Genomic DNA, 24,003 nt, shown 5'->3' with positions numbered 1-24,003 from the left:
AACTGTATAGCCTTGTTCAGGATCAATGTTCAGCACAATAAAATTTTGATTTTTTTCAGCTGTAAGTAATGGCTCCTTATTTACAATAATTGTAGCTAAGACAACGTCATTGCACTGTTTTTTCTCATTGTAAATCAGTGTTTACTAAGTCGGTGACCAATCGATCAGGAAATATCATACCATAATGACTAAGCAACAAAATTGAAATTGGAATGCATAAATCTTAAATCAACACTAAAGCTTTATTATATATATTTGGTGTAAAATCTAGATTTGTACATCGGTGTGTTTGTTTAACTCTATGGAGTACATCTTCAAGCATAAAGTTTATATAGTTTCCCCACAGAAATGATGATTGTGTTGGATATTATGTCATCAAAATTATCTTAAACAGTTGACGAATACTGCATTATAAAATGCAACTCCCAAAGATTGTCTGCTACCAATAATTACAGTTCGCGAAATGCATCGTGATATGTATTAAATCCTCGATTAGTAACGGTCCGCAAATATTCCCGTCTTTTCGGGAATGTTTAACGAAAACAAATGCAAAAACAACATTCACTTTGTTTTGGATGCACAGTTTTGTTTTGGATGGTCGGTCCAAATGACATGGCTTTAATTTTTAATTATGCCCGAGATTGATGAATGTTGCGTTCTTTGTTTGCGTGGCTTCCATAATACTTTTGATTTTATTCAACACTGTAAAAACAATTAAGAAACGTCCTGAAAAATAAAGGATAGCTAACAGGCCCAATATCTGCCGTAACATATCTTGCAAAAAAGTAGGAACGTATCCCACTTAAACTCAGAAACCTTCCTAAAATTATCCTGAAGTCTTTCTGAAGAATTCCGAAACCTTTCCGATTCGAAACAATCATTTTTCTGAAACCTTTAGAGAGAACCGAAGTAAGATTAAAAGTAATAGCTTGGCACATTTTTCGACTTACCAAGAAAGTACCAAAAGCATTATTGCAACCGCAACCACTGCTAAGAAAGACTTTCAAGCATGCACAAAGAATTCTACTTGCTCGTTAATCTTGGAAAGTTACGATATCCAGAGACTCACTTGCTCCCATTCGGAGTTACGTCAGGTCTAGACGGGCCACGACAAAGGTAGTTAAGTCAATTCATTCTCCTTCCTGAAATTGTCCTGGAATCCACTTGAAGGGTTCAGTAATATCCCTGGCTAAAAGCCAGTTGTTTCGCCTGCCCCCCCCCCCCCTTCAGAGAAAACTTAGGTAATTTAAATACAAAGCTTAACACCTTTCTACTTTCCCAAGAAAGCTCCAAAAGTATTACTGCAAGGATTGCGGAGGGTAAGACACTTGCAAGCAAGTACCGTGAGTCCAGCTCCCCTGCGACTTCTGCAAAGCAACGGAATCCAGAAACTCATTTACTCTCATCGCGAGCTTAGTCAATGTAGACGGAGCGTAATTCTCCTGATATTCACTCACTGCGTTATTTCCACAATTTTTTTTCCTATCATGCACATAAAATGCGACCAAATATGGACTTTTAATAACGGCTTTGACACAGTCGGTAACGGAACTTTAAACTCGACATTTATATGAGCCTCATACGTTTTAAAATGCAGTGGTGAATATGTAACTACCCGCTGCTTATCAATTTCAACTTGATTTGTAGAATTTGACCTTTACATTGAAAAGTGTGGCCTCTATACTCCTCCTTTTTCGGAGATATTGTTGTTAAATATTAATATCCGTAACATATCATCATTTGTAAATTTTAATTAACTTAAGAAAAATTTTTTTAAAGCTGAATTAACTTAAAGCGCCATCTATTAAAAAATTACAGAACCAAAAAATCGATACACACTATTAATGTATAATAAACATTTTATTTGCAATTAAAAATTATAAAAACTATCCTATCTTTTAAGTTGAACCAAATTACAGATACGTATGAAATTTGATAAAAATCGGTTCAGTAGTTTCGAAGTTTACCCCGAACAAACATCGTGACACGAGATTTTTATATATATATAGATTGTAATACTTATTTTGCACTGAGATATAATATCAGTACTTGTTTTTTCTTGCAGGTATTAATTTTCCGAAGGAACCAAAACACATCAAGATGCCTTCATTTGAACTTAGCAAAAGCGTTATTTATTACTATACTTGTCATTATTTTAAAGAAGTCTTTAAAGGTAACGTAAGAAGGAAAATTAAGAATTTTTCAAAGTAAATTTGGCCAAACATGCTTCGAAACATCATTCAAAAGATATTCAATAGTTGAAGATGTATGATATTAAGTTTAGTTAACATTTAGGTTAAGTGTTACTAAAATTGATCACACTGAATAAATTTTTAAAAAAATCATAAACCATCATTTCCATAAATTTTACAAATGCCCTTCCCTGAACTTATGATCAAGAAAACTGTTAAGATTATGGTTGGCTTTATAAATAATAAAAAAGGAGGTTTATCATTATATGTATTAATGCTATTTAGTTTGTCTAAATGAATAGCTATTATTTTATTCGTAGTTTAATCATCTATATCATTCATAAATAATTTATTTCCTTCAGTGCTTATAGCACTTGGACACAATAAATAAAAATTAGTTAATCATCTCTCTTCGTAAAACGTTAGTTAGTAAACTCTCAATTAAGGACACATAAGGTTTAGTTGAACAATATTGAGTCCCAACCAGTGCAATTTAACAAATATGTTTCCCTACTGGCTAGCCATCTCCATGACGCATTTCATATCATTTCTATCATTAACGTGTAGTTCAAGCTTTCGATCTAGGCAAAAAATCATCCAAACTGAATACGAAAACATTTATGGAAAGCCAGAAATTCTTCGCATCGGCGCCATTTTGCCGAGAATGGCTTTCTTCGGACGATCTTCAAGAGCTTATAGTAAGACACTAGATGAAGCGACTAAAAATGTTAATAGAAATAAAGTCATGAGTTTTAGTTTTACTGACACTTATCAGTTAGACACTCAGATGGTAACGATGGAACTATCCGCAAGTCCATTAGACGTGCTCAAGACGTTGTGCGAAAATATATTGCCTTATAACGTCACCGCCATTTTGTACATGACTAATGCTCCAGTGTATGGAATCAACATTGCGACTGCGCAGTACATGCTTCAGCTCACTGGATACCTTGGCATACCTGTAATAGCATGGAATGTGGATAATATTGGACTTGAACAGGTAACCTTTGTTGTGACATATTCCAGAAATGACTTGTAATAATTTTGTTTTATTGTTTAGAGCTAATGGGCCAGTTCGGGGGAGAACCATTTTTCCTGCGCGTAACAGCCAATATATTTCACTAAAATAATAGTTTTAAAGGGCAATGCAAAATACGTTTTGCTTATGAAATCAAGGTATAGGTTTGTGACGGTGGGAGTGCGTTTATTATTGTTGGAAAAAGTGGATTTATTATTGTTTTAAATTATAAGCTTAAATTAAATTTATTTGCTATCATGTGAGGGAGAAGATGGCCATTTTTTTCGTAGAAGGGCTCTTATATACCTTTTGAAACTATTTAAGAACTATTTTAGCATATATATGTCTCAAAATGTTTTCAATAAGGAAATCTATATGCATACATTTGTGATTTCTGAAACAAGATAAAAAAACAAATGTTTTTTTTTTCTTTTTTTAAATTTATGTAAATTTGTCATTTTTGCTAAATATATTATCTGTCATTTGCGGGACAAAATGGCGGTTTTTCCCTTGAAATGGCTGTAATGTACTTTTTTTACACCATTTAAGGATTATTATTGTACATATATGTCTCAAAATGTTTAAATTAAGAAATCAATATATACATTTGGGATTTCTCAAGCAATTTTTTTTTGGTAAATTTTTCGTTTTAGGTAAATATATAAGCCGTCATGTGCGGGACAAGATGGCGGGTTTTGAGTGAAATGGCTTTAATGTACTTAGTTTAGAGTATTATTGGACATATATGTCTCCTAGGTTTATTTTATTAATTGTAGAATGCAAATAATGTATGTTACATTTTATTCCTTGTACTGCGACATCAGGATATTTATAGTAGTTTAAAAGCTATTGTTTACAAACTGTGATGTAAGTTTTTTTAAGCACCGAAAACTTTGAAAAAAAAATTAAGATTTTTTTTTATTAAGATTTTTTTTTTGGATTTTTAAAAGGTTTAAGCACAAAATATATCTTTTTGTACAGTATAAGAGTAATGGAAATAAAAAATTTTGTTTAAGAGTTTTTAATTCTCTCTCTCTCTCCCCAATATCACATTTTCTATCATATTTCAAAATACGTTTTGGGTCATTTTTTAATAAAATTATGTGTCATTGGAAAATAATCTATCCGAATAACTCTACATTTGTTTTATAATATTAATGCTACGCATTACTAAGGTTAAGATTGTTAAACATAATATTGGTATTCAGTTGAGTTCAGTAAATTCTATTTTTTTTTTTTTTTACAAATTTTGATGATGGAATAATTTGAAAGGCAACGGATAAACAATATAGATTTACAATGTTGGATTTTAAAAAAATGTCAGAGTTGAGAACTAGCATTTCGAAATTTTTTAGCATAATTGCGAGAATTTTACTTTTAGGAGCAAGTAATTTTCCCTTTCTCATCTTTTTGAATTTGCTTAAATTTTTCAACGTCTTCTTATAACTGGCTCAATGAAAATATTAGCATAAGATGTCAATAACCACTATTAGCTGGTAGATACCACCCCAATAGCTAAGGTAGATAAAAACATTCATAAGAAAGACTTAACAGAATGATTAAAGCTTGTAAAGTTGCTAAAAAAAAAAAGGATAATTTTAGTGTCAAAACAAAATGAAAAAACTAAAATGCGCCTAATGCAAGCGATTTTTTATATTACTATTAAGTAAAATAGTTCTTGTCTCATTACAACTATGAAAATGAATGTCAAAGATCCCAAAATAAGCATATTTTGAAGTTATTTTACCTCGTTTTTCTCATAATCTCGAATATTTTCACTCATTTAAAACTAGAAGCTTTTCTAGTATTGAACGAAATAGTTGAAAATTGATTTTTTTTTACTCTCTCGTTATGAAACAAGTTTTCCCCCCCTCCTTTTCGACAAACTAAAATAAAGGTTACTCTGATATTTTATTTTGTACAGTATTTAATGAGAAGAGAAAATTCCTGTTTTAAATGCTGCATCAGCTTTATGTTCAATTTAATCGCAAAGTGCAGTTATAAAATACAGATTAAAACCAAAAGAAATTATTGCATTAGTCATACAAATACTTTGAAAAACTGGAATCCAAGCTCACATAGGGATAATGAAAAAAAAAATGCTGATAGTAGCTGGTGGGTTGAGGTTTTCTGGTAAATATATGTTTTGTCACATTTGGCCATGCAACCAGGAAACTATCAACACACATAATCTTTTTCTATAATAATAATTCTTTATATGTCTAATAATTTATACCGTTAAATTACTATATGAAGCAGGTCTTCAGAAAGGTATGGTAACATAAATAGATATTAAATAGGACTGCTAGTTTTTCCTTATTTGTAACATTTAATTATCTCTGTGTAACGTGTAACAGGCAAAGTTTTAGAAAATACGTCTTCAACAAGTCGTATTTTTCACAAACAGTACTTTTACGCTTGGAAATTAGATAAAGAACTCAAAATCAGATGTTCAGCTGTGAAGATTTTTTTTTTTTTTTTTGTGAAATGGGTATCACGTGGTAGCTCTAAATTCTCTAACTTCGGAAATCGATTAGGATTTTAATCACTTATAACCAAGACATTGCGACAAACACAGTTAAATTGCTGTTCACGTGCAAATTTCTGGCAGCAACAGCATAAGTCCTGCCATCGTTTTAGTTGTTGCACAATTGGGTCGCAATAATACATTTTATAAAATGTACATCGATATTTAATAATTTTAAAGTAATCGTTGGTTTGATAATTTTAGGAAAACTATAAAATAGTTTGGCCAATTGTTTGCACTTGAATGAGTAATAACAAGCATAAGGCAATAATATATATCTAATCGACAAACAGTTGTGGCTGAATGGCTGGTTATACGCAAAACGCTGATAGTAACAGTGCACGTCGTGGTATCGTAAAAAATGTTGCCCGATAATGTCTAGGAAATGTTTTGTTGGAAAAATGTGTATCAATATCAAAATTTTCAGCTTAGTTTAATAATTTTGTCATTGAGGTATAACGTGCAAACTGGGTATAATGTTCAAACTATAAATATTTCAATATGGGCAATATTTATAGTATGTTATGCTTATTAATACTGATATATATATTAATCAGTAATAAATAGCATAACAACGATATTATCCCTCCAACTGACAAACAATTGTGACAAACCCATCAGCTAAATTGTTGGTCATATGCAAACCGCTGAAAATAACAGCGCATGCCCTGCTATCATACAATGTTGTTGCACGAATATGTCGTAATTAAAATAAACAAATGCGCATTACTTTTGGTGGTGCTTCTTGTAATATGTATATTTGTGTTGCATTTTGGGGCATAACATTGTGTTGCGTGTAATTATTGTGCAATTTGTGTACGGCATTTCAGCTTCTTCTTTGACACAAGCAGATCAGTGTTCCTGCTTATGAAACGTAATGAACGAGCAGTGGAAAGACTTCAGTCAATGATTCAATAGTTTTATGAAAAACATTAAAGTAAATATAAGTCCATGTTACAAGGAAAATTTTTGTATTGATAATAGTGACGAATAAATTCCAACCTGAAGTAATTTACAAAACTGCTACCTTAAATTACTGCCATTACATACAATTCGTATTTAATCAACATTCTGAAACATAACCTCAAAGTTTTAAATCACTGTTAATGAAAGTTAATTACCCTACATACAAATTTTTAAGTAAAACAATGATCATAAACCTTTTGTAAAAAAATCATTATTCTCATGATATTTACGTAACTTTCATATTAACTTAATACTGCATGTACATGAATTTATTTACAAGGAAAATATTATCCAATAAAAGTTTTAGCTGTTTCTGAGCTGTTAAGCTTAGGCATCTACATTGCTATTTTGCAATTCTTCTGGGGTTAGTTTACCTGGTTTGATTCTTTATTTGCGTAAGAATCTCATTAATTTAGTGTGGAAATTAACAAAAAATCGACGCTTAATTTGCGGTAAAATTATTCTGTACATAATACAAATGTTGCCGTTTCAATAAATGACTGAACTAGCTGTAATAACTGTGTAACTGAATTAAACTACTTTCAACACACGCATACTACATACACAACGTTTTAGTCAATTCTTCGAACTACTACGTACATTAATTTACACCAATATGTAATTTTTTTCTCAATGGAAATGGAATTTAATAATTCATTACAGTCGCTTTTCAAGAAATGTATTGATTTTTGACATTTTTGCCGTGTTTAAATTTAATGATTATTTCCTCTGCCTAATATCCTATTTACTTTTGAGAGGTAATGAACAAACAAAAATTTGAATTTTTTGTAAAGCAGTTTTGCAAAAATAAAAGTTTTTCCACTTCTTAAAAATATTAAACAAGCAGTAAATTTAAAACTAAATAACGTAAACATTATATGGTAAATAAATATTTCAATTATTCAACGCGTAGTTACCAAAATAATTAAAAATATATTCTAATATATTTTTTAGAAAACCAGTTTCTATTACCTATTTTAAAATTAGCGCTTAAAGGCACAAGATAGAATTTTTTTTTAAACATTCGCACTTTTTGATGAATTAAATATTTCTTTGCATTTATCCAATATGGCCAATAACGTTTTAAAGAAATTTGTATTACACTTTTAACACTTAAGAAAGAAACACGTGATAAAAATATGTTTGCATTTATACAAATGTAGATAAAAACGCAAAATCGTATCAAAAGCTCTTTTTAAATTGCGTATTTTTCTAGCATGAAAAAAATATATATATAATATCTAAAAGTAATGAAAAATATGTAATAATTGTTTTTAAGATTGTTAAAGGAGCAAACGAAAAAAATACTCTTGAGCTAAGGAGTTTTTATTTTCTGTAATTATCAATTTTACTTTTAGTGTTTTTTTTTTTTTTCCTTTTTGCTAATTTTGAAATTCGAATCATCATTACTTTTTGTAATACTTTTAATTATCTTTGCATATATACATGCACATAAAAAATATTTTACGGTTTAGATGGAATAAGATTTCGTTAGTTTAAACTCAGTTCCGAGACACAATTTAGAAAAATATATTTAACGATATATATCTGTACCATATTTTCAGTTAAGCTTTTCCTGATATTAAATGTAAACTGCTATCATTTGCACTACCCATACCATTTAACTGTTGCTAGACAACTTAATTCGATTTGCCATTTTATACATTATGCTACTGTTTTAGTCATTTTCAGACTAGCAAAAGCGATAATTTAATTTTTTTTTTTTACATAGTTTGAATCGTCACTGTCGTACTATTTTGAAATAACTGCCTTTGTAAACTTTTATACACATATATTGCACACATACTTTCGACAAAGACAAAATCATTTCTACTAAAAGTAGTTGCTCAGAATCCTCATTTCGTAGGTTTTTGCGTTGCATCATGTAATTCTTACTTATTTTTCAGATTTTCAACAGTCTGGAAGAGTGGTTATCTGCATTTTTCTTTGCCTTGCATTTGTAATTTAGAAGCTTTAGAAAGGACTTATGTAAAAAGGCATTGAAATAGATTAAATTGACTCGCATGGCTTGAAGTAGAAAGATAAATATTTACGAGTTATAGATAAATCATTTCAAAATTTGATCATATGCTTATCGTTATTTTACCATGGGCGTCAGCTTTAATTTGTTTTTTACTACACATATTCCATACCTGAAGATGAACTGATTACTTTTTATTTGACTTAAAATTTGACGAGTTTTAAAATGATAGGTTTTTCCGATCTCAAAATATTTTTAAATGTTTCACGAACTGGTATCCCATATGTAAAACATTTCACTTTTATGACATGAAAAGCTAAAAGTCATAAAAATATAAATGGAGCACAACATAATATTTTTCAAAAAAACATTTATTTAATCACTTTTACTACCAGATACGCATTTTAAATTTAAAATTGCAACATTTTTTCTTTTTCAAAAAAAAAAAGGTATATTTTTTCCCGTAGTTGTTAAGATCGATCGATGCCTTCTTTAACAAATTAGAAGGTGGAAACTACTTTATTAGATTTATTATTGACATCACAGTTATTATTACTGACGGAACAATAAATGAAGATAGTAAATGCTCCGATTTTTAACGATTTACAAGCGAGTGACTAGTAGGATTGGAGATGAATAGTTTTTCTCTGTCCGTTTCCTGTATTTCTACAGGGTTTCGGCAAAGCTCAAGGTAGGTAAAAATCTCCGGCAGTTAAGGGAGAAAAGGACATTTAGCTGCTATAATTTTAATTATGTTTTTATGAGTTATAGTTTTATCAAAGTATACCAAATTTTTACAATTTTATACTATATGAAAGTTTTTTTTTTCTGAAAAAGTAAATGATTAAATCTTCAAATACGAACAAGTTATTCAGTCCGTTCGACCCCCCCCCCTCCAAAGGAAGGAATCAGTGTGACAGCTTTTTCTTCAATTATTATTTTATTTTTTAATTTAAAATTAAATAACTAAAAAGTATTAACATTTATATAGTTGTTCTTTTCCTTTAAAGAAATTGTAAGAGCGAAAAAAAAATAACATAAGTAAGAGCGTAAGTATTTTTTGTACCCTATACATTAGTCCTCCATTCTGTTACTCGATGATAGGTTTTTCTCTCTCTCTGTCTCTCCTTTTTCTTTTCTGTTCAGTTTTCTCTTTTAAAATACACTAGCACTAGAGTCGTGTTTTGTTTATTGTGTGAAACTCTAATAAGATCACGTATTCGCAGATACAGTGGCGCCCTACTCCGCTGATAATCGGAATAATTAGTTCCCCACTCCCTCCCTCGATGAAGCTTTTTTTTGTATTTAGAACAGTACTATGTTCTCTACCATGATCTACTTGCTTTAAAAAAATACGCTGTTTCTATTCGTTTTCCAAACATTGCTACTAAATTTACAGAAATTAAAATAGCAATTTTTTATATAAATAATTTTAAGTATTCAAGCAATCGTTGATTTTCAATGCGAATTTAAAAACCATTTTGAATAAATGCACTGCCCATTTTGAAACTATTTACTCTTCAACCCACAAACTAAAAAAACTAATTGAACACACGGCCGCATTATTTAAATTGTTGCCATATTGCATTTTTCCATAACCTTTTTTTTTTTTTTTTTTGAAGCCGGACGCCCATGATTAAGTTTAAAAAATCAATTAGTTCTGACTTAATTATTTCCTTTTTTGTGCTGCCTTTCTTCTAACACGGATGCAGACTCAGGTAGATAAGCTCAGCTTTGCACTTATGTTGGGATGAAACATTTTATCACATGTTGCTTTTTTATCCCATTTACCCCTTAAAAACCTCACATATAGAACTGATCCCCTTTTACATCACAAGATTTCGTCTAATACATATATGCATGCATGCATGTAAATACAACTGATTTAAAGAGTGGCCTTGACACTGTGCTTAATGGATTTTATATTTTCTTTGGAGAAAATACAATTGAGTTAAACGATTTGATCGCGAGTTGAAAGTTACGAATAAAAATGTTACTGAAAGTATAATTTCCGTTAATATGAATTGATTATTGCTTGGTTAACATATCTCAATACGGAGCATTTTTATTACGAGTTAATTTCCAGATGTCCTACTTCATAATAAGAAATTCTATATAGCATAATGCAATGTGTATATAATATTTAAATTCTGTGGGGAAAAAAAAACTTGATGCAATTTACCGATGCTATTAGTTGTAAATATTTTCGGATGAAAAAAATGTTTAGTCGTGATTCTCTCAAATATAAAAGCATATGAAAATTAATCTTGAAGAAAAGTTAGGAGAAAAGTTTCAAGCAATTTTGAAATGTTAGGTTTGAAAAATTAAACATAAAATCAAAATATCCAATTGGTAATGTTAACAATGAAAAGTTTCAAATTTGAACTGAACTAGAAGTGTGAGCACCTTTATATTTGCTGTTTGGAGCAATAAACCCAAAGCTCTGTGAGTTTTACTTTGCATTTCTAATAGATATTTAAAAATATGATCACACTATCTTTTAACATAGGTTTTTTGTATGCTGTATTAGCAGCATGTATTTAGAATCTCACATACAAATTGCAGCTTATTGAAAACGAAATTCTTCGTGTATTGCGGTGGCACTTTTAGAGTTACAAATAATAAAAAAATGAATATGTTATAAGTATTATTAACCTACCTTAAACTGCATGACAGCATGACGATTTGCATTTTTGAATACGCATGACAGTTATTTATTTATTTATTTATTTTTTTTTTTTTTTTTTTGCATTTTGAACGTAGTATTTGTTGTTTCCGCCCCTGAAGCAAGGAGCATGCATTCTACAACTTTTCTTCGATTCTTACACTCTACATGATACAACAATCGCCCCTTACCAATCCATGATGTAACCTTCCCTATTTTGTAAGTGTCGCCCAAAATGTCTCTCCGCATCTTACCCTCCAGAACAGTTATAACCTTTTTTTCTTCTTATTCGTAATCATAATCTGAAAATTACTTTTTACAGATGTGTTTGCTTTTTTTTCTTTCATATACAGGGTGATTCGGGAAAACGTATCAGAAATGTACATGGATGTCAAGTATATAATAATAAGTAAGAATCATACGCGAACATAGGGTCGCATGCGCAATCCAGACAAGTTACATGTGCTCAAAAACTAACACAGGTAAACGTAAAAACCGTTAGAGAGAATGAAATTTTAATACAAAAAGTGAAGTTCACATAACGTTGTACGTTTACAAGAACACTTAAAGTACCTACACTCAATTGACGCTTTCCGTCTCTTCAGCCTACCAGCAATCTTCCTGACATTCAGCGCCCTCTTGCGTGTCTGGATTGCTATTGCGACCATATGTTCCTGTATGATTCCGTTTTATTACTATATTCTTGACCTCCTCCATGAACATTTCTGACACGTTGTTCCGAATCACCCTGTATATTCTTGTATAAATGCGTTAGAGCTGTAAAGTAGACTCGTTTGTATTGACCGATTCGAACAACTTTGTTGATCTATGATTCTTGGCACACAAATTGCAACGTGTAACTGTCATAAACTTGAAACACAATGTTAAAGTAGATGTGTATTTATGTAACGTTATGGTTTAAAAGATAACGCGTCTACTGTATTTTGTTGGTACTAACGCAGAGAAATACGCTTTTACATTAGAGTTTCTGTTTTGCTGGATGGTCTGTATGTAACGAGTTTGCTGTCTAGAGCTGTAGAATATTGTTTGCTGTATATTGTTAAAATGTATGGTGATTTTACATTTCAATGGAGAATTTGTTAAAAGTAAGAATGTATAATTTTAAACAATTACAACTTTAAAAACCAGATGTCGCGTCCTCAGAATATGAAAAAAAAAAAAAAGAAACATAAGCAGCTAGCAGCACATGTATTCAAATAAAGTTAGATGTTTCTTTTATATTGAGTAGAAAACCGAATTGAAGTCTTTGAAAATTAAAAATTAAAGATACCGTTATGTATTTTTTTACAATGTTTTTGACGATGAAGAATCTGAAGGGACACTTTGCTAACTGAAGCCAAATTTACTACACTCGACCTACGTTTTTACAAGCATTTCACCCGATAATTTCATTAAAAACATTTTTCTAAGTTTTTTGCTTCCGAGATTTCTTTTCTTTAATTAGAAATTTTAGATAAGGAACAAACAGCGTAATAAATACCAATTGCATCAAATTTTTTTTAGTCATTCACGTTACCTAAAAAGGATTAAAATTTAGCCGTGTTAGATTTATTGTTTTCCCTTCTTAATCTCCTAGCTTACAATTATTTTATTTACTTTAAGTTGTATTGAAATAGGGACAAAAAATTAGCTTGTTTAATGAATATGCAAAAATATTTACATGTTGAGAGTATAAACTACATATTCTGTCACTGAAGTAGTAAACCATTGAAAAAATGTTAATATGGAATTGCATTTGAATAAAATAATTTTTATATTAATTTTTTCATGCATCATTATTGCAATAAAGTTTTCAAAAGCATATAGCGTAATGTGAAGCTATATTTTTTACAGTGATTCCTAAATGAAATTCAAAATGGTACAGTTGTTAAGAAAAAAAGTTCACTGAATCATTTATATTAAAAGTTTTGAGCTCTTTGAACCCAATTTTCCGGTAACGAAACACACAACTTTTTCGTGTCATCAATTAAATTATCCCGCTTAACTTACCCCGAAAACTTATACTTACTGAAGCGCACTGCTGATAAACGGATTAACATTTTTTTTTTTTGTGTACGAAGAATAAAGTTTTTTTTTATTCATATTTTTTTTTATAGTGTAGAAAGTGAAGTCTAGAAATTTAACGAAAGAATCGAACATACAAAATGTTTTATGCATGATTAATTTGGCCATTTTTAAATATATTTTATAGGGGGGGGGGCAAGGCCAAGGTAGAACTACACTACCGCTTATTAATTTCAATGAAGCACCTTTTAAAATGATATTGATTAAAAACACATACTGTGTACACACACTGTTGTACAAATGCTAGGTTTTGGCTACTAAGACATTATAGACAATATTTAAGAGCCAAACAAATAAAAGCAGCTAGAGTATAATTTTCGTCAAAGTGTTTACTATTTGTAACTTGTTAGGGGTCACATAAAGTATAAATAGCAGAGCCTTAAGACCAAGCTTGGAAAAAATATTGACAATTCCTGAGTTCTGATTTAATTAGGAGTTTTGTAGCATTTGTTTTGTTCTTGAATGATTGTAAAACAAGTTTTTTTTTCTCGGCCAAGAATCGACATGTTTATTTCCTCCTACGCCGTAAGGGTACTTAAATGTAATAATAGTGTCCCTTGTTTTTAAAGTTAAATCCATGCATTCCAGTATCAAACTTTGGTCTTAAAGATGGGTATAAAGAGATTTTCATCACATACTATTCTATTATTGTTACTGATTCATATTCTTTAAAATGAATAAACATCCAAAATCATTGCTATTCTTTAATACAATGTTTTCTATTAATTGTATGTCGAATATTGGACTTGAATTTCAATTCTTAGGCAAAAATTTTGAATTGGCCTCAACTGGAACATTAAGTAACCACAACTAGCCCATATATGGCCACAACTGGTGAAATCTACCTATTTACAGTTGAATTGACTTAAGTTATTTTTGCTTATTTAGTAGCTTAGGAGTTTAAATATATGTTAAAGAAGCTTAAATTCTGAGAACACTGACACATATTTTATTGTTATATTGCCAATACAAGAGGAACTCAATCCCTTAGAACTTTCTCAGGGCCTTAAAGTGGCCACAATTGGTGCACCTACCCTACTTAAATGTAATAATCGCGTCCCTTGTTTTTAAAGTTAAGTCCATACATTCCAGTGTCAAACTTTGGTCTTAAAGATGGGTATGAATAGATTTTTGTCACATTCCACAAAACAGAAAGTTTTAGGATACAGTGTATTGGCTTCGATCACCTAAACCTAACCTAGCAGCATTGTAAAGGCTACGCAGATCGTAATCGCATCATTACGACTGTCAGGTTAGGTTTGCCTCAATCATAGTTCAGCCTATGAACGATAACATAACATACTTGAAAAATTTCTATTCATTATGAAAACAAAATGCTAACTCGCATGTTTAGTTGCAAATCATTTTGATTTAAAGAAAACATTAATTTTTTTTAGTTTAAAATTTATATAATATACGTACTAACTGAAATGAAAACAATCTTCATCTTTGAACTATATTATTTTTGTATCAAATAGCTATAAAAAAAACAATGTGTACAGACATCAACCACATAACGTGTATCAAAAAATCTACAAAGTATATGTATATGTTCTAACTGCATGATTATTTTACGGTCACAAAGCAAAATCTGAAAGCAAATTTCAAGTTTATAATTTTAACAAATTCTCCATTTTTTTCTGTTACAAACCTAATGTTTGGTACATTTAAACCTTTGAATACCACTCTGTGTTCTTCGCAGCGTGTATCAGACTCAAGAATCCTTCAGTTAGCACCAACAGTTGAGCACCAAGCGCAAGTAATGCTAAGCATATTAAAGAGATATTCCTGGCATACCTTTTCCGTAGTGACGTCACGCATCGGCGGCCATGATGATTTCATTCGAGCAATCAGAGATCTTACGCAGCGGAATATTTTTCCTGACTTCAAGTAAAGTATACTTTTCTTTGATGTATCCGAAATTTCATCTCCTATGTATTCGTAGATATTACTTTTGGTTTTAGTTTATTATTTTTTTTCCTGTTTACATACCACGAAAAATTATTCAAAAAACTAAGGAAATGTTAAAAAACATATGTTTATTCCTTTTCACTATTACTCTGATGAATTCTTTTTTCAAATATTTTTTGAATCAGATATAGGTTGCAGTACAAAACTAAATAATACTTGGTACGGTATATCTTTTCGGATCATAAATTTAGACAACGTTTCTATCTTTTTGATTTTTTACTGAACACACATAAAAATTCAAAATGCACTTCAAGATAAAAAATGGTTTTACTCCATATGTTGGCTACTTTTCTCACTTCATCTGTAAATCTTGCTTTTAGAAAATTTATCTCGCTATTGTTTATTAAAATACTTAACGTATCTTTCATCTCATCAAAAACAACCCTGTTGTAAAAATTTCCCCGCCAAGAAAACCTTTAACTTTTCCGCACAAAAAAGAAAACCTGCATCCTAAACCCAAAAATAGACAGCCATAAAAAGTTATGATATCTAGTTTGCCTGCCAAGTATCTGCCAAACTATCATCCTCCCTCTTTTCTTTTTTTATCACAGCTACTTCCGTTAGAACCTACTCCCACCTTCAACTCCTAAGAAATATGGATAGATCTTTTAAATTGTTTATCTTGTTTGGCAGGAAGCGTTTTGCTCACAAAGCAACCACTTCACTTTGAAAAGCTTCCCGCCAAACAATTTAAAAGATCTCTCCATATTTCTGAGGAGTTGAAGGTGGGAGGAGGTTCTAAGGGAAGTAGTTGTGATGAAAAAGGAGAAGAGGGAGGATGATAGTTTGGCAGATACTTGTCGGGCAAACTAGACACCATAACTTTTTATGGCTGACTGTTTTTGGGTTTAGGATGCAGGTTTTCTTTTTTGTGCGGAAAAGTTAAAGGTTTTCTTGGCGGGGAAATTTTTACAACAGGGTTGTTTTTGATGAGATATCACATCTTTTTGCAATGATATTATTACTTTGTCTGTATTTTTAGAATTGAGAACTTCAAGTCAGAAACTTTTCAATTTAAACAACGCTGTTTTGTGTTTTTAAGGAACAATAATGGCTAGCCTAATTTTACGTCAAGTTATTTTCTGACTATTAAGATTCTATGTTCAATTTGCGAGAATCGGCGGTTTAAATTTTTATTGCAATCCTTGTATCCTCTCTGTTGCAAAGAAAACTTCTTTGATAATAAAATACTATGTTTTAAATTATATTGTTTTCGAGTATTTTACAACTTTGCAATAAATTCTATGACAGTTTTTTTATTTGACGGATTATTCAACATTTTCATGAAGGTTTCTTTAAATGTTTTACAGCTTGAGGGCTATTTTAATCTAGCTTTTCCCTTTTTGTTTAATTACATTTTTTCTTAAATCGTGGATTATTTTACGTTTTATGGGATAATTTCAATTGTTAGCTGATTTATCTTTTTCTTGATAGAAGTCTTTGTCTTGTTTAATACCTAGTTTTGTTTAAAAGTTCATTTAAAAACGAAATAACGCATGTTATCAGCAAGCAAAAAAAAAAAATAAAATAAGCCATTATATATTTTAAATTTGAATGTGTCAGAAGATCTATACAACTTTACTCGATGTCAAATCGCGGATATCCCAAATTTGCCATAGCGAATGCGCATGTGGCGCGCGGACTAAGCTCATTACTGTCTGGCCACGGATTGTATGGAAAGACAACATCCGTTTTACAGTCAGAAATGGACGAATCTATTATTTTTTAGCGATGCCAACTTTTGCAGAAGCAGAGTCTCGTTCAAATGAACGGAATACCGGCATCAAATTCCCCCCCCCCCCCCGGCATTCAGATAAATTCGTCTTATCTGGACGTTTGAAAATTCCATACAATCCGTGGTTGGACAGTAAAAGTCTTGCTTAAATTAATTGCAAAAATTTTTTCAGCTAACAAATTACTGCAAAGCACGGATATCCACACACGTATTTCATATATTTTCAGTTCATTATTTGTTGTTTATGAAAAATCCATTAATTTAGAAAATAAGCAAACCAATAAAAAAAGTGCTTTTTTTCGCTTTCAATTAATAAGTTATATGTGCCGTATTCATATGCGTACAGTTTCATATAATTTGTCACGTAAAATATTGTAATGGTTTAACCCCAGTTTCGCGCCGACATTTAAAATTTCCTCCCTCCATAAATATATCAAAACTGAAAAGCAGGGGGAATTAAATTTCGTATCGGCAAAACTTGGGGGGGGGGGAGGAAAACATTCTAATCTCATTCATTAATTTGTTTCTCTGCTTATAGACCAAGAGCTGACCTTCCAAAACGCGATTTATCTCTTTTATGGCTTGTGGCCGGTTAAAATAATAAAAAATGCAATGAAAAATCTTTCGCTCTAATCCCCCCCACTAATTTTGGGTCACATGGCTGCGTGGTGGATGAAAGGTCAAAAAAAAGAAAAATATTAAAGTGATGAGTTAAATGGCTAAAAATTATATAATAACATTGAATTAATAAGAAAAAACACGTAGCGAATTTCTCTCCCACTATGTTGGGGCGAACGTGGTGCCCCCCAGGGGTAAAGTATCGATTATTAAACTAAAAGAAAAAAGATCGCTTTCGTGGGGGGGGGGGAATTTTACAGGATATTAGTTTCATTATTTTGATTGCCAAAAAAAATTCCCCCCCCAGTAACTATGGGTCAATTTGTCAAAAAAAATTTTTTTTGTTCCTCTTTATTTGGTCCAAGTCGAGTATTATTCGAACTTACGCATGACTGTTTAAGTTGCAAAAAAAACCTAAAGTTTGAACGTTTATTCGTAAAAAAAAAAAAAAAACTCGTAGCAATTCCCCCCCCCCCACACCTATGGAGGGGGTTGCTACGCGGTGCGCGGTTTTACAACGTGGTGCCACCCCCCCAGGGGTGAATTATCGATTGATTAAATTAAAAATAAATGATCAGTTTCGTGGAGGGAATTTTACAGAGCATTTAATTGTTTACATTTAATTACATTTAATTGTTTTAATTGCAAAAAAAAAAAAATCTCCCCCTACCCCAGTAATTATGAGTTTATTTCACAAACAAAAGTGATTTTATGTTAAAATTGCAATAACGATTTTTTTTACTTGTAAATTTTAATGCGTTAATCCGATGCGTTAAATGAATTTTTAAAATAATTATTTGATAATTCATATAGATTTATTTACCTTCAGCATATTGATTGTGATAGTGTCTATCTAGTTTGATAAAAATGTTCCTACAATCTCGATGATCTGCCTCTGTTAAGAACTCGGAAAAATCTAAATCATGGAATCTCAGTTTTCTGTGTTTTCGAATCTTTGAAACTTTTATTCCTTCAAATAAAGTTTCTATCAAAACATTCAATCTTTTATCTAATGGCTGGCTACACTTAAAATTACCCTTTAAAACACTCATAATATAAAAACAACAAAATATATTATTGAAAAAAGGATTTTTTTTACGTTTTCAGTTTAAGGATGCGGTACAGCGTGCTCCGAAAAGAAAAACCAACAGCTATAACGACTTCACTGTGTTGGCTACAGTTGATCACTGACGAAACTGCCCTGCCCTCGAAACAGCAAGAAGAAACCATCACAGGCGTATACTTTCCCCTTCCTTCTTTTCATACTGAGCACACAATGGTAGAAGCAGATGTACGGACGCTGAATTGCTTCTTTTCATTTTGAAAAATATTTCAAAATTTCTAATTTAAATTTAATTTTTTTTTTTTTGGGGGGGGGGGGGGGTTTCTGCTACAATCAAATGTAAACTCTGAGAAAATCCCCCTCTCTACGAAAGTAATCTTTTTTTTTATTTAATCAATCGATAATTCACCCCTGGGGGGGCAACAAGTTCGCCCCAACATAACTGGGGGGGGGGAGGATTTTCCTCGTGGTTTTTTTTTTTTCTTTTTTTTTACCGAATAAATAATTGCAATTTTTTTACAATTTAAGAGGTCATGGGAAAGTTCGAATAGCTCTCGACTCGGACCAAATAAAGAGAAACAAAAAAATTTTTTTTTGACAAATTGACCCATAGTTAGTGGGGGGGAGAGATTTTTTGGCAATCAAAATAATGAAACAAATACCCTGTAAAGTTCCCCATCCCCAACTCCACGAAAGTGATCATTTTTTTTTTATTTTAACAATCGATATTCCCTTCTAAGGGCAGGAGGGCTCCCACATTCGCCCCAACATAGCTGGAGGGGGGGATTTGCTACGTGTTTTTTTATTAATATAATGTTATTATATAATTTTTAGCCATTTCACTTATCATGTTAATATTTTTCTTTTATTTTGACCTTTCATCCACCCACGCAGGTGTGACCCAAAAAGTGTGGGGGGGGGGGGGGATTAGAGCCAAAATTTTTAATTACATTTTTTTAGTTATTTTAACCGGCCACCCGCCATAAAACAGATAAACCGTGTTTTGGGGGACTCAGCTCTTGGTCTACAGGGACGACGGGTTCAAACTGAAAAATTCATATTGTGTTGAATAGTCCATTTATTGAGGAAGGCTATAGGCTATATAACATTGCGCTTTGACTAAAAGGAGTGGATCAGCAATAAGAAATGTAATGAAAATGGGAAAATTTATATAATTGTATAAAATGTTTGGAACGCCGAATACACGTACATTTTTGAGGTAGACCGTGCAACGACGGGCAATGCAGCTAGTAGACTCATAATTGCTGGGGAGGGGAGATTTTTTTTGCAATTAAAACAATTAAATGTATACTCTGTAAAATTCCCTCCACGAAAGTGATCATTTTTTATTTAATCAATCGATAATTCACCCCTGGGGGGCACCACATTGTAAAACCGCGCACCGCGTAGCAACCCCCTCCATAGGTGTGGGGGGGGGGTCGAATTGCTACGCGTTTTTTTTTTAACGAATAAACGTTCAAACTTTGGGGTTTTTTTTGCAACTTAAACAGTCATGCGTAAGTTCGAATAATACTCGACTTGGACCAAATAAAGAGGAACAAAAAAATTTTTTTTTTGACAAATTGACCCATAGTTACTGGGGGGGGGGATTTTTGTTGGCAATCAAAATAATGAAACTAATACCCTGTAAAATTCCCCCCATGAACGTTATCATTTTTTTTTAGTTTAATAATCGATACTTTACCCCTGGGGGGCACCACGTTCGCCCCAACATAGCTGGGGAGAAATTCGCTACGTGTTTTTTCTTATTAATTTAATGTTATTATATAATTTTTAGCCATTTAACTCATTACTTTAATATTTTTCTTTTTTTTTGACCTTTCATCCACCCACGCAGCCGTGTGACCCAAAATTAGTGGGGGGGGATTAGAGCCAAAGTTTTTTCATTGCATTTTTTATTATTTCAACCGGCCACAAGCCATAAAAGAGATAAATCGCGTTTTTGGGGGTCAGCTCTTGGTCTATTAAGTATAAACAAACAACATAGAATCTGAAAACAGAAAGCCCAATGAGCTAAGTCTGCGCGCATGCGCAGTTGCTGTGGCAAATTTGTGATATCCGCGATTTAACGTCTAGTTGCAACTGTTGGATATTTTTTAGTCTTGATTGAATTTCATTTCCTAAGACAACTGTGGAATAACTTAGATCTCTTCTAACCTTGCAATTGCAGTCCGAGATAAACAAACCCTATTAGCTGAGAGTAAGTACATAACAATTTAGGGAAAATTAGTGATTTTCAAACTTTAATTACTCCGGTCCATGATGTCCCTGGGGGTTGAATTTTTGTGTATGTACTCAATGGCCCCCCAAGAATATGTATACAAAAAATCATTACCGTAGCCCCCCGGGGGGCTGTGATAGAACCCCGGGAAGGTACAATTTGGGGAGGGGGGTAAAAACGAGGGGGGAAAGGGAGGGGGTCAAATGGCACAAAAGGCACATCAGTAGGGCACAAGGAATGTGTGTGCGAAATTTCAGCTTGATTCCTTTTTTCGTCTGGGCTGTAGCCCTGTCAAAGAAAGCGAAAACGTTTTTGAATAGCGATTTTATAATTTTAATACCTCCTCCCCCTGATGGTCCAGAGGATTGTATTTTGATTAACGGCGTCAGGGGCCACTAGAGATTGAGTGTTCCAAAAATCAACTCCGGGGGTCTTCATGGGGCTGAGATACAGAGGGATGAAAAACCTAAAAAACCCCAACTTGTTCTGTCATGTAATCTTGTTCTTGGTCGCTTTTATTTTCTTTCGTCTTTGGCGGTGAATTTGCTTCCGTTGGCTGCTGACGTTTGGTTTCCTTGGCGGGCCGGGACGCTCCCGCGTCCGGTGATATTATTAATTAATGAAAAATATATTTTTCTCAACCTTAAATATGCATAATATTTATTTAAAAGTCGCTATTAAACTCATAAACACTCTATAAAATAACAGTTGGTACTTTAATCACTAAAAAAATGTGTTTTAGGTTTGACATTCTCTACAGAATTATATGTAAACAGCTTTAGTTATATGAACTGTAAAAGCAATAGTAAATTCGGCAGTGTCTGAAAGAATACATGGATATTTAAGAGGAGGAACTGTTTTACGATTGATTATATCACGCGATTAGCGATGAACCTGTGAATTATATGCTGCGGTCATTGACTGTTTTTCTCAGAAGATTATTGAATATTTTAATTTTTCATAAAAAATACTTCATCACCTCAGAGCACCAATAAGACATCTAATCCCAGCAATAAAACAAAGTTATCCTAATGTTGCTCTGAGGCGACGACTTGTGCAGAAGTAAAATGAGATTTGTTTGAAAGTCGCTATTAAACTCATAAATTCTCTGAAAAATAACAGTTGGTGCTTTAGTCATTTTTAAAAAAATGTGTTTTAGGTTTGATATTCTTGACATAGTCACTCTAAAATCCTACGACATGCAAGATGTGCGCAATGAGCTGGAAGACATTGCGGACAGTGAGGCCAGGATATTCCTCCTCTTTGCGACACGAATGGAAGCAGCAGAAATCATGGCTGCGGCTACGGATCTTGGCATCACGGGGAAGAATTATGTTTGGATCGCATCCCAGTCAGTTGTAGGCCTTGGCTTAGAGGTTAAACCTGGACAATTTCCTGTTGGCATGCTAGGTAAGGCTTTCGGTAACACTGTGGTGGCAATTGTTTATATATACAGGGTGTCCTAAAAAGGACTGACTGTTTTTAAAAAATTCATAACAGGAAAACGGTAAATGATTAAAAAAAAAAAAATGCAGAAAATTCATGTGGTTGGCAGTAAACTTTTCCCCCCTGAGTTCCAAATTTTACTGGAAATTTTTTCCAATAGACGGCGCTGCAGATAGTAAGTCCATAAATAAAAAAATGTATTGAAAATTACACCATATTTTTTCGAAAATAATGAACAAAAGAATAAAACAATATTTTCAAACAATTGTCGGCTGTAATCCCCTGTTGCAATCGGAATAAAAATCGGTGAATTTCAATTCTTCTTTTTGGACTTACCGGCTTAATATGTGCAACGCGATCTGTTGAAATTTTTTCAAACTGAAATTCGGAGCTCTGAGAAAAAAAAAGTGTTGCCCACCACATGCATTTTCAGCAAGAATTTGTTTTTTATCATTAACCGTTCTCCTGTTATATTTTTTTTGAAAACATTCAGTCTTTTTCAGGACACTCTGTATCTGAGTTTAAAGTTTAAAATGCTGGTGTCAAGGTCGAACAGTTAGCATTTTGCACTTCGGGTAAATCATGTTGAAATGCATAAAAGTAGTTTAATGAAAAAAAAATCTTGATTTTACTTTACTTTTCTATCTAAGAGGATCCATTAAATCATTAAAGAATTATTTAAACGGCTTTAGTAATATAAACTGCAAAAGCAGTAGTAAATTCGGTATTTTTGAGAAGAATACATGGCAATTGAAGAGAAGAAACTGTTTTACAACATGCGATAACACGTGATTAGCAACAAAAGCGTTAATTCATGCTGCGGTCATTGGCTGTTATTCTAACTGAGACGATTTTTATATTTTTTTTATTTCCTAAAATAATACTTGTGTATAACTCAAATTTGCATACATTTTTCTCACAACTAAACAAAAAGGATTGCGTTATAACTTTTTTTTTTACTCATTCACTTGATGTTCCAATCAATGACTTTTTTTGCAAAGATTCCTTATATTCCTTATCCGCCATTTTAGTTCTAAAACTGTAGGGCGAAAAAAAACAATATTTGTACAAAAGCCCCATTGCAGAAAACTGGTGTCCAAACTTTAGATGTGTTGCCTGATTGATGTTTGATTATTTCATTCTGTAGATGAAGAATATTTAATTAATACAAATTACAAACAAATAAGGTGTAAAAATAAGTTTCATTACAGTAAACATTTCTCGATGCATTTTTGTTGAATTTATAAACTAAGTTATCTTTCTAGATTCACCTAAACAGACATTTTACTCAACTTATCATCAAATGTTTTATGACATAGTAACCAAAGAATATTATAACGTATTTATAACTACTAGAAACGAGGTTAGATCCAATTCTGTCTTGGAACCAAAATGTCGGAAAAGTCAGCCTGTCCTTTTCACCTTTTATGAGCTCTGCGAGATTAATACGAAGCTTTATTTCAAATAAATTTGCTTGACGTTTGATACTTATTG

At 32.0% G+C, this 24,003-nt stretch overlaps 1 protein-coding gene across 1 annotated transcript in view; it reads left to right on the top strand.

Annotated features, from left to right (window-relative positions):
- The first annotated feature begins 2,721 nt into the window (after nt 1-2,721).
- LOC129227957 (glutamate receptor ionotropic, NMDA 2B-like) overlaps nt 2,722-24,003 on the top strand; it is an 86,990-nt gene continuing 65,708 nt past the window's right edge. The window contains exons 1-3 of the mRNA XM_054862582.1: nt 2,722-3,192; nt 15,137-15,324; nt 22,223-22,473. Of these exons, the coding sequence (XP_054718557.1) occupies nt 2,722-3,192; nt 15,137-15,324; nt 22,223-22,473 (910 nt within the window). The remainder of the gene's footprint in view (nt 3,193-15,136; nt 15,325-22,222; nt 22,474-24,003) is intronic.

This window comes from Uloborus diversus, chromosome 8 (genome assembly GCF_026930045.1).
Source record: "Uloborus diversus isolate 005 chromosome 8, Udiv.v.3.1, whole genome shotgun sequence".
NCBI classification, from domain to species: Eukaryota; Metazoa; Arthropoda; class Arachnida; order Araneae; family Uloboridae; genus Uloborus; species Uloborus diversus.
The sequence above is the reverse complement of the archived record's forward strand: the minus strand, read 5'-3'. Positions and strand labels throughout refer to the sequence as shown.